This window comes from Prunus dulcis, chromosome 6, assembly GCF_902201215.1.
Source record: "Prunus dulcis chromosome 6, ALMONDv2, whole genome shotgun sequence".
In the NCBI taxonomy this organism is placed as follows: Eukaryota; Viridiplantae; Streptophyta; class Magnoliopsida; order Rosales; family Rosaceae; genus Prunus; species Prunus dulcis.
This window is the reverse complement of record NC_047655.1, coordinates 10,530,647-10,546,470: the sequence shown is the minus strand read 5'-3', so window position 1 is coordinate 10,546,470 and position 15,824 is coordinate 10,530,647. Positions and strand designations below refer to the sequence as shown.

The 15,824-nt window shown below is 33.8% G+C and overlaps 1 protein-coding gene across 1 annotated transcript; it reads right to left on the bottom strand.

Annotated features, from left to right (window-relative positions):
- Nucleotides 1-5,912: 5,912 nt before the first annotated feature.
- On the bottom strand, nt 5,913-10,969 carry LOC117631496 (ankyrin repeat-containing protein NPR4-like). The gene is made up of 6 exons (XM_034364695.1): nt 10,738-10,969; nt 9,458-9,664; nt 7,975-8,451; nt 7,670-7,816; nt 6,824-7,260; nt 5,913-6,638 (listed from the first exon to the last, which is right to left on the bottom strand). Exons 2-6 carry the CDS (start codon nt 9,573-9,575, stop codon nt 6,024-6,026), a joined length of 1,794 nt encoding a protein of 597 aa, XP_034220586.1. The 5' UTR covers nt 9,576-9,664; nt 10,738-10,969; the 3' UTR covers nt 5,913-6,023.
- Nucleotides 10,970-15,824: the final 4,855 nt, after the last annotated feature.

Genomic DNA, 15,824 nt, shown 5'->3' with positions numbered 1-15,824 from the left:
ATTCCAAGGGCAAAGTTGTCTTTTCTCAAAATAAATTATTGATTAAAAATGAATTTTAGGTTTGGGTCATTACAATTATATTTAGAAGCAATTACTTAGTTAATTAATACCTTAAAATCAGATTGTTTCCCATTTTCACCTCAATCCAAAGAAAAACAAATTTTGTCAGCCTCCTAAAAAGGGTATGTAATCTTATGTGGTAAAGTAGTCAAATGGCTTAAATCAAAAAGACAAAATACGACGATTACATCCAACTATTATTATACCTTTAGGATTTATATCAAATTATCTTCTTTTTTTTGTATGGAGGCAATACAAGGATCCGTTTGAATTCATGGATTTGATTAGGTAGATTTGGATTTAATTAGATGCCCAAATCCAAATCCTTTCCATCGTTTTGGACATATTTTAAAGGAAGATTCACTATTATACCTAATATGGGGGCCCAAATTATAAAAATACCCCATATGAAATGGACTTTAGAAACACACCCAAAGCCCATTTACAACATAACAAAAAAGCTTTTAACTTCTTATAAATTACAAAACTGCCATCAATTTCTTAAAACAAGCTCAACCCCAAAATCTCATAAAAATACCCAAAACACTTAATAGGGCATCAAAGTAATTTAATAATTAATATTAAATTCAATAAGGCCAGCTGTTATTTTTTAAGTTTTTTTTGGGTTTGTTTATAGAAATTCAGTTGTGCAGGGTTTATTTATAATATTAGTGCTAGAAATGGGTATATCACTAAATATCTCTATTTAAAATTTGACCCAAATTTTCATAGGCTCAAAAGTAGAACATCTAAACCAAGCATTTGAGAGGATTTCAAGCTTTTAATTTTTACATGTGAGAATGTGATATGAAAAAATAAAAAGGGAATAGAGAGGGAGATATGAGAAAGAAAACCGGGGGTTTTGTTTGTTGTCCGTTGTGGTTTTGAGTTAGCATACACTGTATACATAGGGGGCATGAACGAAAATTGCTTTTTCTTCCAGAAAGTGTAAAGTATAATCGGCATTTCAGCTTTTGATTTATTTATTTTATATTTATGCTTTTTAGTGGCCATATCCTTACATTTAGACCCAATTTGCATTTTGGTACTCTAATTAATTCGCAAAATGGCTTATGTAGTTCCTCAACTTTATTTTTCGTTAGCAGTGTTAGTCATGCTGTCACATTTGTAAAATTTTCTAATAAATTTAGAGGGAGGTGTCAACTTTAAATCCCTTAAATTAAATTTTAATAAGATGACGTCTTAACGAAAGAAGTCAAGCATATCCTAACAAAGAATCCAGATCCTAATTAGAAAGCACTAATGACACGTAATTAACAAAGGCCAAAATTTGTTACATTGCATTTGGATAAAAACAAACAAAATTCGTTTGGAATTTGCTTGGACAATAATTTTTGGTGTAACTAGATGTTTCCAAATACTATCCTAGATTCGTAGTCGTGACTCATAACCAATGGGCCCAATTGCGCCAACAAAATTTTTCCCTTGAATCCAACGGCTAAGAGCTTTGCTTCTCGATCTTACTCGGTCCATCCCTTATAAAACCTCACAAACCCACAATAGTAGCCCAATACCACAAGCAACCATCTGTTTCTCTCTTCTCTCTCGTCGTCTCCATCTCTAGAACAAGCATTTGCCAGTAAGCAATTTTTCCCCAATATTCATCGGCTCCTTTTTACTTGCAATTTTAGGGCTTGTGATTGAGTTCCCTAACATTTTGATATCAGTAAGTTCACCTCAAGTGTGTGGTTCTGATAGATTTTGTTGGATTAGTTTTCGTTTCATGTACATTATGCTCCCGATTGATAAATCTCAGACCTCACTGAGAGAAGAAAATGCAGAGGAAGAAGAAGCTCTCTAATTTTCTCTCCCAAAGGAAGTGATGGCAACCATGTTGTAGCCTCCCTTTCTACCAAAAATAAGTCTCCTCTAAAATCCCCCAGCTGGCAGCCAAACATTGGCTTCATAATAAGACAAAGGAGGAATAGTCGGCAATAAAAACAAACTCTCATGTGAATAGATAACTAGTCATATCAACTATCATTTAATTGAATTCAATGTATTTTTACCTTCAAGGATCTTGATTTCATGTGAGCCTTGACAAGATTTATCTCAATTTATGTAATCATCTTAAAACCAGACTTAAACTAGCCTAAATTTCTTGAGCTTGATTAATTACATACAGGATTACAAGTTTATTTAGGAAAGCTAAAATTATTACCAAAACAAAACCTAACATAAAGACTTTAGCTCTAGAGATAATTCAATGGCTTCACGTTAGTGTTTTTAGTTGTTTATGCCTAAGATGATCAAAATCAAAGTCACACTCAAATCAAAATCGAAGTCGAACTCAAATCGAATTAAATCGACATCAAATTCAAAATGAAAAACGGAACCAAAGTTAGAGAAGCCAAAATCAAGAGCCCACTTGAGTGGAGATATTTCCTTATGAAATCTACCTCCTTTCAAAGAATGATTTAGGGAGGGAGAGAAAAGAATACGATGGTTGGATATGAGGACGCTTCTTTTGAAAAGAAGCTAAAAAAATTTAATTGGTCACAAATGTTGCTAAGAAGACATGTGAGGACACCGTACCATACCCACTTTATGTGTTTTAGATTATTCAATTTAAACTCTATATATTGACTAAATTTAAAGTAGCCACTACTTGTCAACGTTTAAAAAATGAGCCGCAATAAATTTTATTTATTTATTTTGAATATAGTCTAAACTAAAAGGAGGAGAGAGATTCATACACAAACACTCACACACTCACACACTACTAATTTGTGTCGCACCTGAGGTAAATAGTCTCCAAGTCAAAGTCTTTTTTTACTGTGCTAGACTCCGTTAGCAAGCACCAATAATTTTAATAACAAAGGGCTACACCTAAAATGTGACAAAGAGGTTTGATATGGGTTCATGTAGTTTTGGTGATGTTCCTATCATGATCTGATTGAGTGATTGATAGCTAGAGGTCTTTGATTTTCTTTTAAATTTTGGTTTTTTTTGCTTCAAAATTGGCTAATTATTCTGTCACCTATTTCGCTGCGACTACAAATCAACTTCCAATAGGGTAATTGCATCCAAATCATCTTTACACCCATCATATTTCGAAGTGTATGCTATTTAATTGACTCAACAAGTGTTTACGTTATAGGCTGCGGATAAGACCTAGTTTCATGGTCTCTTCCCCTCTAACTATTCCAATTCTTAACAAAGAGTTTGGAGACATCCTTGGAAGCTTAAATTAACGCCTAAGGTACAAGTTTTCCTTTGGCATGCACTATTTAAATTAACGCCTAAGGTACAAGTTTTCCTTTGGCATGCACTATAAAATGTTCTTCCATGTCAAGCTGCTCTAGCAGGTTGACATGTGATACCCTCTAGCGTATGTTCTTGTTGTTTGAGAGCTGATGAAGATTTGATGCATTCGTTTTGGTCTTTTAAGTTTGCATAATAGTTTTGGAATTGTTCTCCTCTGTGCCAAGCAACAGTATTTTCTTTCATGAATATCTTTTATCATATTCGTATTATATTTTTGGAGGAGGATATATATTCATTTGCAGTGATAGCTTGGATGATTTGAGCATAGAGAAACATGAGCCTTCATGGAGGCTTAATGAGAAAGCCTTGACACATCACTAGCCTTCTATGAGGAGAGTGTGTTGATCTAAGTACAGCTGCTAAGCTATCTCATGTAGTTTCTTGTTGTTGAAGCCCCCTGAGGAGGATTTGTTGGAATTAAATGTTGATGAGGCATATTGTGTGGTTGATAGAAAGATGGGGTTGGGAGCAGTAGTTCAAAATGCCCACGGATAATTAATTGGTGCCACGACTAAACCTATAATTGATTGTCTTTCCTCCAAAAATAAAAAATAAAAATAAAAAATTGAAGTTTTCTTTGTGATTAGAAATAGAGTTCGTCATCGAGCCGGACTTTGTGGGAATTTTTAATTTTTTGGATTGGGTTCGGCTGGGCCAAGATTTCAAAGATCTTGGCCTGGGTCGGACTTTTTTTTCAAAGTCTTTTAATTTTTTTTTTGTCAAAAGTGATAGATGAAGACTATTCTCTTAAAAAATAGTATAGATTACTACATAACTTAAGAAAACAAAAACATTAACTCTTTGACTAAACCCAGACCAATAACCAATATATTTAAAAAATATTCTACCTAAAAATGAATCTTATGAAAATATTAGCCAAACTCTTTGCAGTTTTTTTGTCTTCTCTCTCTCTCCCCCCCTTTTCTTTTGATAATTTCAATTTGGGAATTAGGGTTTCTGATTTTTTTATTTTAATTTTAATTTTTTTCTAGATCTTAAAAATAGTTTGGAGTTCAATACTAAACAAGTATTTAGATCCTTAAATCAGTATTTAAAAACTCATATTTTAACATTATAAGTTTTGAGTTCATTTTTTTAAAGTATATACCAAACAGGCCCTAAATTACAACTACTCATATCCTAAGTTGGGAGGCTGTAATTAATAGATTGGTTTTTAGCTTTCCTTGATATGTGTATAATTTCTTGTAATAAGCGTCCTCAAAAGGAGTTAGATTAGTTTAAGGTTGATGGCTGTGGACCTCACAGAAAGATTGTCACATTGGTTTCTCTTCAACAAGGCGGCAATGACATTTTTCAATAAAGGTAAATCATGCATTGCATTGCATCTTTGGTTGCTAGTCCACTTGGATGACCTGTCATCCTGATGGTACAATTTTACTGTTTATGCCAACTTTTACTCTGTCTAGAAATTATTTTTTTTTGTCTTATTTGATAGCCAATACATTGCTGACCACTGTCTTATTTCACAAAATACACCTTGCACTTTTGGAAAGTTTGAAGGCTCAATATTTTCTCTATGCTTTTCTTTGTGAAGGCCTTGAGGTTGCATTTATGAGATTTTAGAAAAACTTGTTTTTCATAAAATCTGCTTGTGACTACTAGCTATATCTGCATCTAGATGTCCTAAATCATATATATCATTCTAGATCTAGAGTTCAGTTTTTAAGATTGATTTTCTCCAAGAATGGTTTCTTGAGAAAATTGATCCTTTCTTAAATCTACATTTCATCAATGCATTTGTTTGAGTAGTGTTGTGCTACTGGTGCCATGAGATGATTGAGCTGAAGGATAAAGCTTCCATTGTCATGATAGACTAGTTGCAAGCAACGTTGTTGAGAAGAAGAAGATAGCTTGGAGAGGTATAGCTGCTCCTTTATAGAACTAAGAAACTTGAGATGTATTTGTTGATCTTTGTAACTATTTCTTCTTGTTAGTGGATTGCCAGGTCTGAGTGATGAACCCCAATTTTTTCTAGGGGAGGGTTTCTGGGTAAACATTTTTGCTGTGTTGTTCTTACTGTTATGATTAGTCATACTATACATGTTGTTGCTGAAATGCTGATGAGTGATTCTCACACACCTATCACTCTAGTTGTTGCTAGCACAAGGGATGCCTAGATTGACGAGTCCTTCTGAGTACCTAGGTTGTCACGTAGTCTTTTTCTAGATTTGCAAAGGGTATGAGATTTGTGATTAAATTTGTATGTTTGGTTGTTATGCGTTATTAGGTCTGTGACTTGGGATTGGCTAGTCACACATTGGTTAGGAACATTTTGTTGTCTGATTCGTGCATGTTTGATCTGTCCATTGGGGTTTTAGTTTACCCCCTTCACCTAAGTACTTGCAGAGAATAAAGATAAATAATGAATTTGAAGATTTTTGGTGTTGACGCACTTTCCTTCTTCGTTAGTATTTATAAGGTTGAATTTCTACATTAGGACTAAGAAATACAACTCAATCAAGAGCTTAGTTGGCTATAGCATCGTTGATTTTTCGATTGATGATTTCATTTCATACACACAAAACTTAAGCGGCATGCATTTGTTGATGATCACTATTATTTTATTACAAAACTAAGCTAGAATATACAACATATACATGATTGTGGAGGGAAGGTTTCAGTTAGAGCGTTCACATTAATGAGGCCGTGACTTTCTATTGGATCATATGTTTTCTTGGCTGAAACATAAGACTGGAACAATATGTCGACAAGAACATATCGGACAAGAGTGGATATTGCAAAAAAAGGAACAAGACCACTGGAACAAATGCAAATATAAATATAAAATCCGAGACGAAACCTAATCCGTAGTGACAAGATAAATAGAAGGCTGTGCTGAAGGCTATCATCATGGATGTCATGGAGATGAAGAGTGATGCGAGTCCTACCATTAACTTCAACGGCAAGGATTTGAGAAAATCGTTTTCTGCATACCGCGAGGTGAGGATGTACAAGAACATCAGCATGGAAGTTGAAGAGGAAAAGAGGGCTACTCCATCTGATATTGCAAAGATTAGAAATGCTGTCTCTTTTACGAAATTTGGTGCTCCTGTTTTATCAGCTATGCCGCCTGGTATGCTAAATGCAGCCGAAAACACGACAGTGGCAATAATGGTCGCGACAAGCATGCACGATTTTGCAGTGTTCTTCATCCATGATTCTCCCTTATGCAATAACCCCTTATGTTCACTGGTGAATAGTTCTCTCGGTGTTTTGCCTTTCTTATTTTTCATCTCTGCAGAGAGAGGTTGCACAATCTTTTTAACTTCCTGCATATGGAAATATTAATGCATATAAATGCATATTCATTAAAACTATGCACTAAATTATGAACCCATGTAATTTGAGTCACACCATATGAATGTGTTACGATCATACATTGGCAACATTATTAAGTATCTTATAAGAACAAATGCAACAACAGTAGAGATTGCAAGGATAGAAGCAGAAGTACCTCAAACCATACTAACTCTCGCTGCATTTGAAGAGCTGCTCCTGACACAAGATTGAGTTGATTTTGAGGTGCTAATTTTGCAGCCAGATGTAATATGTTGTTATCCTCATCATCACTCATTGCCGTTATGAAGTCCTTGAAAAAGCCTATCTCATGCACTAGATTGAAGATACTTGCATGACGATGCAAAACTGCGACATGGATTATACTCCGTTTGTTTTCGTCGAGTTCCCAGAATAAATCAGGATAAGCGCTTAAAAGTGCAGCCAGGAATTCGAAATTTCCTAATCTTGTAGCGTCAAATAGTAGTTGTGAAGGATATTTTATCAAGCTCATGACCACTTGGTCGTCAAGTTTTAAGATTTCTTTCCAAAGCTGTTGAACTAGTTGAAGGGCTTTGGTTTGCTTAGAGTTTCCCTTGTATGCAACCTTCCAAACTGAAAGTCAGAACAACAAAATCCCAAGGTCAAGTATGCATAATAATCCCAGATAGTTACAATAACTTATTAATTCAGGTGTAAAGTTTTATGTTATATACGATCAGGCGCTCCTTCTCTTCAATAGCAAGGGTTTGGATCCCATTCCGGATGGGGGTTAGTAATAAAAACCTAAGCAATAGCTTTCTCTTGTCATGCTGCTTATAAGTACTCTCTCTCTCTCTCTCTCTCTCTCTCTCTCTCTCTCTCTCTCAGCTAGCTCTCTGCATTTTACGTAGTACTTTGCACATGACAAAATAATAGTACTAGTGATCATATCACACAAAATAAGTGCTTACTTCCACTTAATTAGGTAATTATTACTACATATATATGTCCATATATTATAATTTTCTATCAATTAACTCACATGTATTGGTGATTCTACTCCATAATCCTGAACTTTGGTTAGCAAATTCTGAAGGCCTTCGAGCCAAGACATGCAAGGCTGTTTCATTTGCCCCATTACGAACCGTAGCTAATGTTGTATAATTTCCTAACATCTTCATGGCTAAATCTGCATAATTTACAGAGTAACATAAGAAGGATGTAAACTTTGAAAATTCAGCCAGTGTGAAGTAATTTATTAATTAATTACTTGTGTGTGCCATTAGTTTTCTCTAGGAAACAAAGATAATTATAAAAACAAAAGCATGAAATGTTTCGTATACCTACCGTAGAGACCTGTATCGACACAAGTAAAAAACAGTGCATTGCGGTCCCTTTCGTCAAATATTTCATGAGTTCTAGGGTACAGGTACTCCGCCATTTCAGACTGTCCCAACAAAGCAGCCATATATAATGGTGTCATTCCTTCACCCCCTCGGATTGTTGGCAAAAATATATTTTTTTGTATCATAATCTCAGCAATTTCTACCGTTCCAGTTGCAGCGGCAAAACTCAATGCAGTATTTTTTTTATTGTCTTGCAGTGCCAAGTCTTCTGCATCCATCATTTGGACCAGTTCCTTCACAAAGTGAACATGCCTTGCTCCTGCTGCAATGTGAAGGGCAGTTTCCCATCCCTTTGTTATGCTAGCAGTTAAAAGTTTCTCATCCTCACTGAGAATGCTTTTAGCAGTTTTCCAATCGCCTCTTAGAGCAGCTTTATGGAGGGGCACACATAACCTAAGATACTTTTCTCTTGCTTCTCCTGTGTGTAGAATTTAAAGATGAAGAAATGTTGGCATGTTTAATTAATTTGTTGAGTACCATGCTGATCACAAAGTCAAAAACTCAAAAATTCTGTTTGGGACCTAGCTTTGAAAACTTCAACTCAAAAATAACTCAAAACACCCAAATACTTGAAAACAGAACAAATATGCTTTTTTCGAATTGTTTTTTTTCTAAAGGGTGTTTTCGAGTTGCATACAAACAAGTTTTTGAATTTAAATACATGGATTTTAGAACTCCTTGTTTTAAAAGTTTTTGGGTTCCCTACTTGAATAGGATACCAAACAAGTTTTTGAATCTTAAAAAATGGATTTGAAAACTCCTTGTTTTAAAGAAAAATCAAAGTTTTGAGTTCTCTACTTGAATAGGATACCAAACGCCCCCTAAATTTCTAACTTATTATGGTCGATTAATATTGTCTAAACCACAGACTCTAACAAGATTCAAATATATAGCATGTTGTTCTCAAATCTGAAGCCTTTACATTTAACAAAATATGCTATTATCTTGGTGAAGATGGAGAGATGTTCAAATTATAAAATACTATTGTAATATTCCTAATAATGGTTGTGGGAGAATTCTCTCCTTACTATGTGTTGTGGGATGTTTTCCTTAATATGGGTCGTGTAATATATCATAATTTTTTTAGTAGACTAAGTTCGGTGGTTAAAACATCTTCTTTTGATATAAATAGTTTTATTTTTTTATACAATATTGAGGATGAGTAATCCAACACAACCTCGGGTTATCAGGTGCATAGACAAAGGCTTTTAACTTTATTAACCACAAATACATGACATAGTTGCATTATGGTAATTTTAGAAAATGTATGGCCAAATTCGTAACAATAATATGTCATGCAATACACAAAAATCTTATTTATCATAAAAGAAGGGACTACCAATAATGGTGTGTATGGACATGATGAGAGAGAGAGAGAGAGAGAGAGAGAGAGAGAGAGAGAGAGAGAGAGAGATGTTATGTACCATTGTTTTCCTCTAGTAGATAGAGTGAAGGTGTCTTAGGTTGAGGCAAATTGGTTATGTGGATCACATGATGTGGTGGAGACTGTATGCCTAGTCCTGTTGTTGAAGCGCCAGCCATTAATCGGATTTCAGCTGCTGGTACATGTTATGCTTGTGGGCTAGACATGCTTACCAAATTAATCTGTGTAGCCATACGCACGCGTGCACCTGCACAAAATAAATAAATAAATAAATAATAAAAACTCAAATTAGTAGGTTGTTATTTTGTATTAGTTTATCTAATCAGCAGTGTATTCAGTCAGTTCTCATCTAAGTGATTATATTTTAACTAGTAATTTCTTTGATAATTATTACATAACCGACCCTAATTAACAAAAGATGTGGTCCAGTGAGTGAATCCCACATGACTTGCATGCTACACATACAGAAGAGCTTAATTATTCTTGAATTATTTGAATTAAATAAAGAGTAATTAATAAAATGGAGTCAAAATATGCTTTTGTTTTCTCCATCCATTTTAGTCGTTCCTCTTCTTCTTCTTCTATTTCACTTTACACAGGGGAGGGAGGATCAATAAAAACAAATACAGATAATGGAAGTGAAAAAGCAAAAGAGCATGAATCATGTCCGTACAAATAATTAATAAAAAAAAGAAGAAGAAAAGATCTTCCACGTCGATCATTTTTTTTCAAATAGAATAAAATTTGCATGATTGAAACTGTTTAACGCTAATTAAGCTTCGAATTTGGATATCCAGACCCAAGAAAGAAAGGAAAAAAAAAACAGGAAAACAAAAAACTTGAAGAATATGCATGCAAACAAGGGCGGATCTATGAAGGAGCTAACCGGACTGTCCAGTGCTGGTTTTGTACTTTAATTTTTATTGTAAAACAAAATCCATTAAAATTAAATTTTAGCCCACTTATCTTTTAGAATTCAATCTATCCTAACCATCCAAATCCGATTTTATTTTCTTTTACCCACTGAAATTCTACCATATTTATATATATATATATATAATATAATCCTACCATATAATATTAATTAGCCAGAAAATTCCTGGTTATAAAAGATCTCTCAAAAAATAAATAAAAATTTAGCCACTCCTAAAAAAATTCCTGGTCCGCCATGCAAACTTTCACACTATAGGTCAAAATTTGGCCCATATAACAAGAATCGATATGAAATTTGTCAACAGACCATCAAACAGTAAGTGTGGGAGTTTTGAGAGACAGATCAAAAACTAATTAACAGGAGGAGTGGATAAGTAGGTTACTTACAAGACCAATATATATGGGAAGCAGCCGCCAGCACCACCCTTGAGAGAGAGAGAGAGAGAGAGAGAGAGAGAGACACCACTCTTGTCTAGTTAAATATAGCATGGATGGTAGAAACTTGAAGGTTATATATAGCTAGGAAGGAAGCGTTTCGAAAGTCTTGAAGCCAAACAGAACTACTCTCTCTAGCTTTGCTTAGTGGGAAACTTGAAGACATTAAGATAAAGTTTCAACTCTCAACGGGGAAAATATTCTCTCTAGACCTGGTACGTAGCTGGCTATAGTTTCAACTTTCACTCCAAATACATTATATGATTAGTGTTTTGTTTTATGTTTTTTTAAAGGGTAAAAAATTGTCGAAAATATAAAGTTACCCGGGGGGCGTGGAAAAGTAGTGCTCTTGAACGGCTTGACTAGTCGAGTGGCCTCCGTACTCTCATTTCAGGTGGAAGAAGAAGACGCTCACTCACCACCACCACCTAATATTTAACAAAAAGAGGAAATGATATTATATTGTCGGTGGTGAGGCAAGAGTCAAAAGACACTTGACCAAAGCTGATTATAATTGAAGGGAAACTTGCAGGAAACTTCCCCAAAAGACATGTCAATTTGGAGCGAAGTGATATATAGGTCCCCACACGTGAAGGCAAAACCCACGCATAGACAATCACAATTGTATAAATATGGTAATTTTCACTTTCATACGGTAAAATTTATTAACTTTGTGTATGCGACTGAGATGAAAAAAAATAAATGTATTGAACTTTAAAATTGGTAAATTTTATCGTAATAAAATGAAAATTACCCTAATAAATACATAGCAAAAGGCAAAAATATAGATATATGTATATATGGGTTTCCCAATCTCTGAGGAGGCCACACTCACAGCCACCTCTAAAAGAAGACAATCTACCGAAAAGAAACGAGGAATATTGGGAAAAAAAAAGTAAATTTAGGTTTTAGCCACACAAAAATTTCACTTTTGGAAAAAGCCAAAGCTTTTTCAAAAAAGACAGAAGAATCTCTCAACTTTCAAACCAAAGATATGCAAATGTAAAGGATTACTTAGGAAATTCAAAAATAAATAAGGGCAATTTTGTCCATTTTGGATTCTTTTAAAAAATTTCTCTCTCCTTTGGCATTTTCCAAAGTCTCCCAAAAAAATAATACAAGAGAGAGAGAGAGAGAGAGAGAGAGAGAGAGTGGTGTTAAGATTTCAGAAGGACAGACCCTTGGCCCACCACTAGCAACATAAATATTGTCCCTAACTTAACCAACAATTGTTTAGCAGATGTGGGGTTTTATACAAAAGGCCTCGATTTTATTAGGAGTGGAACCATTTATTATATAAGACTTTCTATTTTGTTAAGTTTCTAATGTAAAACTCGTGTATTCTTCAACATGTGGAAGTCTTGGCTGCGATAATCATATGGTGATTCTTCTTCTTCCGGTTGGTGCAAAAAATTTGACAGAATATTTGTTTGCATATATATATATATATATATATGGCCTATTGTAAATGTTAATTGGTTTGTGAATTTATTATTTTAATGTTAAAATTCTTTTTTGAAAAAGATAAAGGAGTTTAGCTACATTCGGGAAATCTGTGGAAATTTTGAATATAAAACATTGTTTCTACCTCGTCCAAGAGACATAATGGCTCACTTGGGTGGAGTATGGGTGGGCCCCATTGTTTAAGAGGCCACACACTAGGTAGGCAGTGGAAAAAATCATATCTGAATACATTTGTCTTTTTATTAAATCGCAATATATCAGTCGGTTTACAATTTTATTGAAAAGTTGTGGTAATTAAACCACAACTGATTCCTACTTAAGACCACAATTACAACTTGTGCTTCATTTGCGGTAAAAGTGTAGCTTTTGCTAGTTACGGCCATGCATTGAACATAGGCTAAAATTCAAGTTTTCTAGTAATGATATTTAAATAAGGGTGTTTTTTTTTTTTTTTTTTTTTAATTTTTACTTTAACAATGTGGAAGATAAGAACCCTTACAAACATATATATATATATATATATATATTTGGATCACATGCTTCTGCATTTAGCATTTATGCATTTACACACATTTAAGATACTGTTAATCATTAGATTAATCTAATAAACTTTAATAAGTCCACATCATCATAATTGTATTAAACAAAAAATAACCATTTGCGCCTTATTATATTTATCCAATAACTCTGAAAAAAAAAAAAAAAATTATCCTAGCAAGCAACAACCATCTTCCCCGTAGGAAAAGAAACATCTAGCCTGACCCAGCCTCCAACCCCCATTGCCATCCATGGCAGTCGCCCCTCACTCTCTTTTCCTCACACACACACCTTTTTTTTTTCTCTTTTTTTTTACTAGGTTCTATAGTTGACAAGTACATATAAGATTTTCATATACAGTTTTTGTGGCCAATTAATGTTCAATTATGAATTTGCATATTTAATTGCAGTATAATGTTAAAAAGATCCGAATTTCATAAAATCTCTTCCTAGGCCTTGTTGAGAGTTAGTAATCCCAAATCGAGAGAGAGAGAGAGAGAGAGAGAGAGAGAGAGAGAGAGAGAGAGAGAGAGAGAGAGAGAGGCAGCAACCCTTAACTTTTTCTTCCTATAAATAATACCCAATTTTAATAAGTAAAAACCCATGACTAGGATCCAACTCATTAAGTTACCTTATTAAGCTCAATTTCTAATTTATTATAATTTTTTGATTGTCAAAATACCCCTATTTATATTTCAACGTATAATGGGGTGGTGTTTTAATTTTTGGTTCTCCAATTTATTGTGGTGATTCCCTCTAAAACTTTTTTTTGCAATTAATTATCCACTTTATTATTAAAATTTATCAATACAGTCAACAATGTGTTGGCCGAAAAAGGCAGTTTTCCTTATTGCCTTTTTGAAATTTTGTTCCATCTTTCCCTGACAATAATCTACCTATTTTAGAACTTGGATTTCATTTAGAATGCTGCTAAACGAACCCTAAAATTAACTGAGTACACCCTATGATCTAAGTACACCCTAATATTTTAATTAAAATGTAAAATTAACTAGTACACCCTATAAAACTACCAAAAATACCCCTGGTACACCCTAATATTTGTAGCATTATTTTATAGTTGATTTTCAGCTTGATTTTTTTAATAGTGTTTATAAATCTTTGACTTTTCATATGGATTTGTGCTTCTACTAAAACTGTTGACACTTTTTTTGCAATTCCAAGTTCTTGCAATCACCACCTCTTTTGTTAAAAACACAATAGGACAAGTAATCTCTTGATTATGGTTGAATATGGTTAGTAGGGTGTACTTATTAAAATTATATTTGTTTCACAATTCCATATATCCTTTTGGTCATTTTATATTAGGGTAAATCAGTAATTCAATATATACTTTTATAGTATGGTGTACTCAGTTAATTTTAGGGTTCGTTTAGCAGCACTCTTCATTTATTGTACCTAGCTTTTTGGTGGATAATAATCTACGTATTAATTTTTTTATTATAAATTATTGTGTAACTATATTTTCTATAAATTATTGTGTACCTATTTTTCTGTGAAAATCTACCTATTATTTTTTTTTATAAATTATTGTGTATCTCTATTTTCTATAAATTATTGTGTACCTATTTTTTTGTTAAAAAACATTTAGTAGAAAATATACCTATATTTTATTTAAATAATATACCTATATTTTTATACCTATATATTTTTCATAGGTACATTATCGGACATGTAATTTACAGAAATTTTTTTTTTTTTTTTTTGGTTTGCAATTTTAGGGGCTATATGTTAAGGGAATGGCAACGAAAAGAAATGGGGTGATTGATGTGCTATTAAAACGAAGTATTAATTACAATTAAGGCAGTTAATGAAATGCTTGAAATAAATTATAAATAAAATATAAAGTCTGGTGGCAACGATGTAAAAACATAGGAATACTATAACCTCTTATATTCTACTGGTCATTTAAATTTGAAATTGGGTTTTTCACATAAATTTATAGAGTGATGGGTATATGTTTAGGAAATAGAAAATGTGGGAACCTATATTGGACAAGCCCTATTTATTATTATTATTTATTTCAAAGTTATTGGATAGTTATGATAAGGTGCAAATGATTATTTTTGGTTTAATACAATTATGATGATGTGGAATTATTTATATTAATTAGATTAATCTAATGGTTAATATTATCTTAAATGAGTGTAAATGCATAGATGCTAATAACTCGATCCTGAATTATTATTTAATTATTAAATTATTCTAACAAAAGACAATTTTACCCTGAAAATATTTTAATGGGTTTAAAAGTTGACTTTTTTTTGGGGAAAGAATTTGGGGATTTTAGTATTACTGTTGTGTAGAGCATGTCGAGATGAGTTCGTACACACGTAGAGGGCTCAAATCGGAGTTGTAACGAAGAAATTATGATATACAAAAGCCTAGTGGCATAACCGTTAATATTTCGAAGATCAGTTTTTAAAAACCCAGTTTTTTTTTTCTCTCTCTCTCTCTCTCTCTCTCTCTCTCCTGTGCGCAGAACCCCCTGTTGTCACTATTCATCCGGTGGCTTTTTGGGCCACCACTGTCGCATCTGACCACCATTCTGGGTGGCACTAGTCCCAAATGAATCGTCATCATCTCCTCTCTCCTTTTCAACCCTTCACCGCCCCAACCGCCAGCCGCCGCATCAAGAAATTGAGAAAAACAAACCGGTTTTGCCCATAACTTTCCGAAGTTCGCTCGGGCGATTCCGGCTACCAATTTCTTCCACCTAGGTATGCTTTTTCATCTTCTCAATGTGTTCTAGCTGATGGTTAGGTTGATTAGGATCAATTTTTTGCGTTTTGAAACTCAAATTATGGCTTAAAGTTTCAGCCGGTTTCGGCTAGTGCTTCCTGCAAGTTCCGGTCACTTTTTGGCTATGGTCCAACGACAAAAGTTGCTCCACTCATTATTCTGATCGTGTAGGTATAGGTCTTGACCGGCAGTTTGGAGATTTTCTGATCTTCGAAATTACTATGAACAACCATGGGTTGTCGGCGTGTGTGGCGGCTCGTGGGCCACCCTATGGCTAG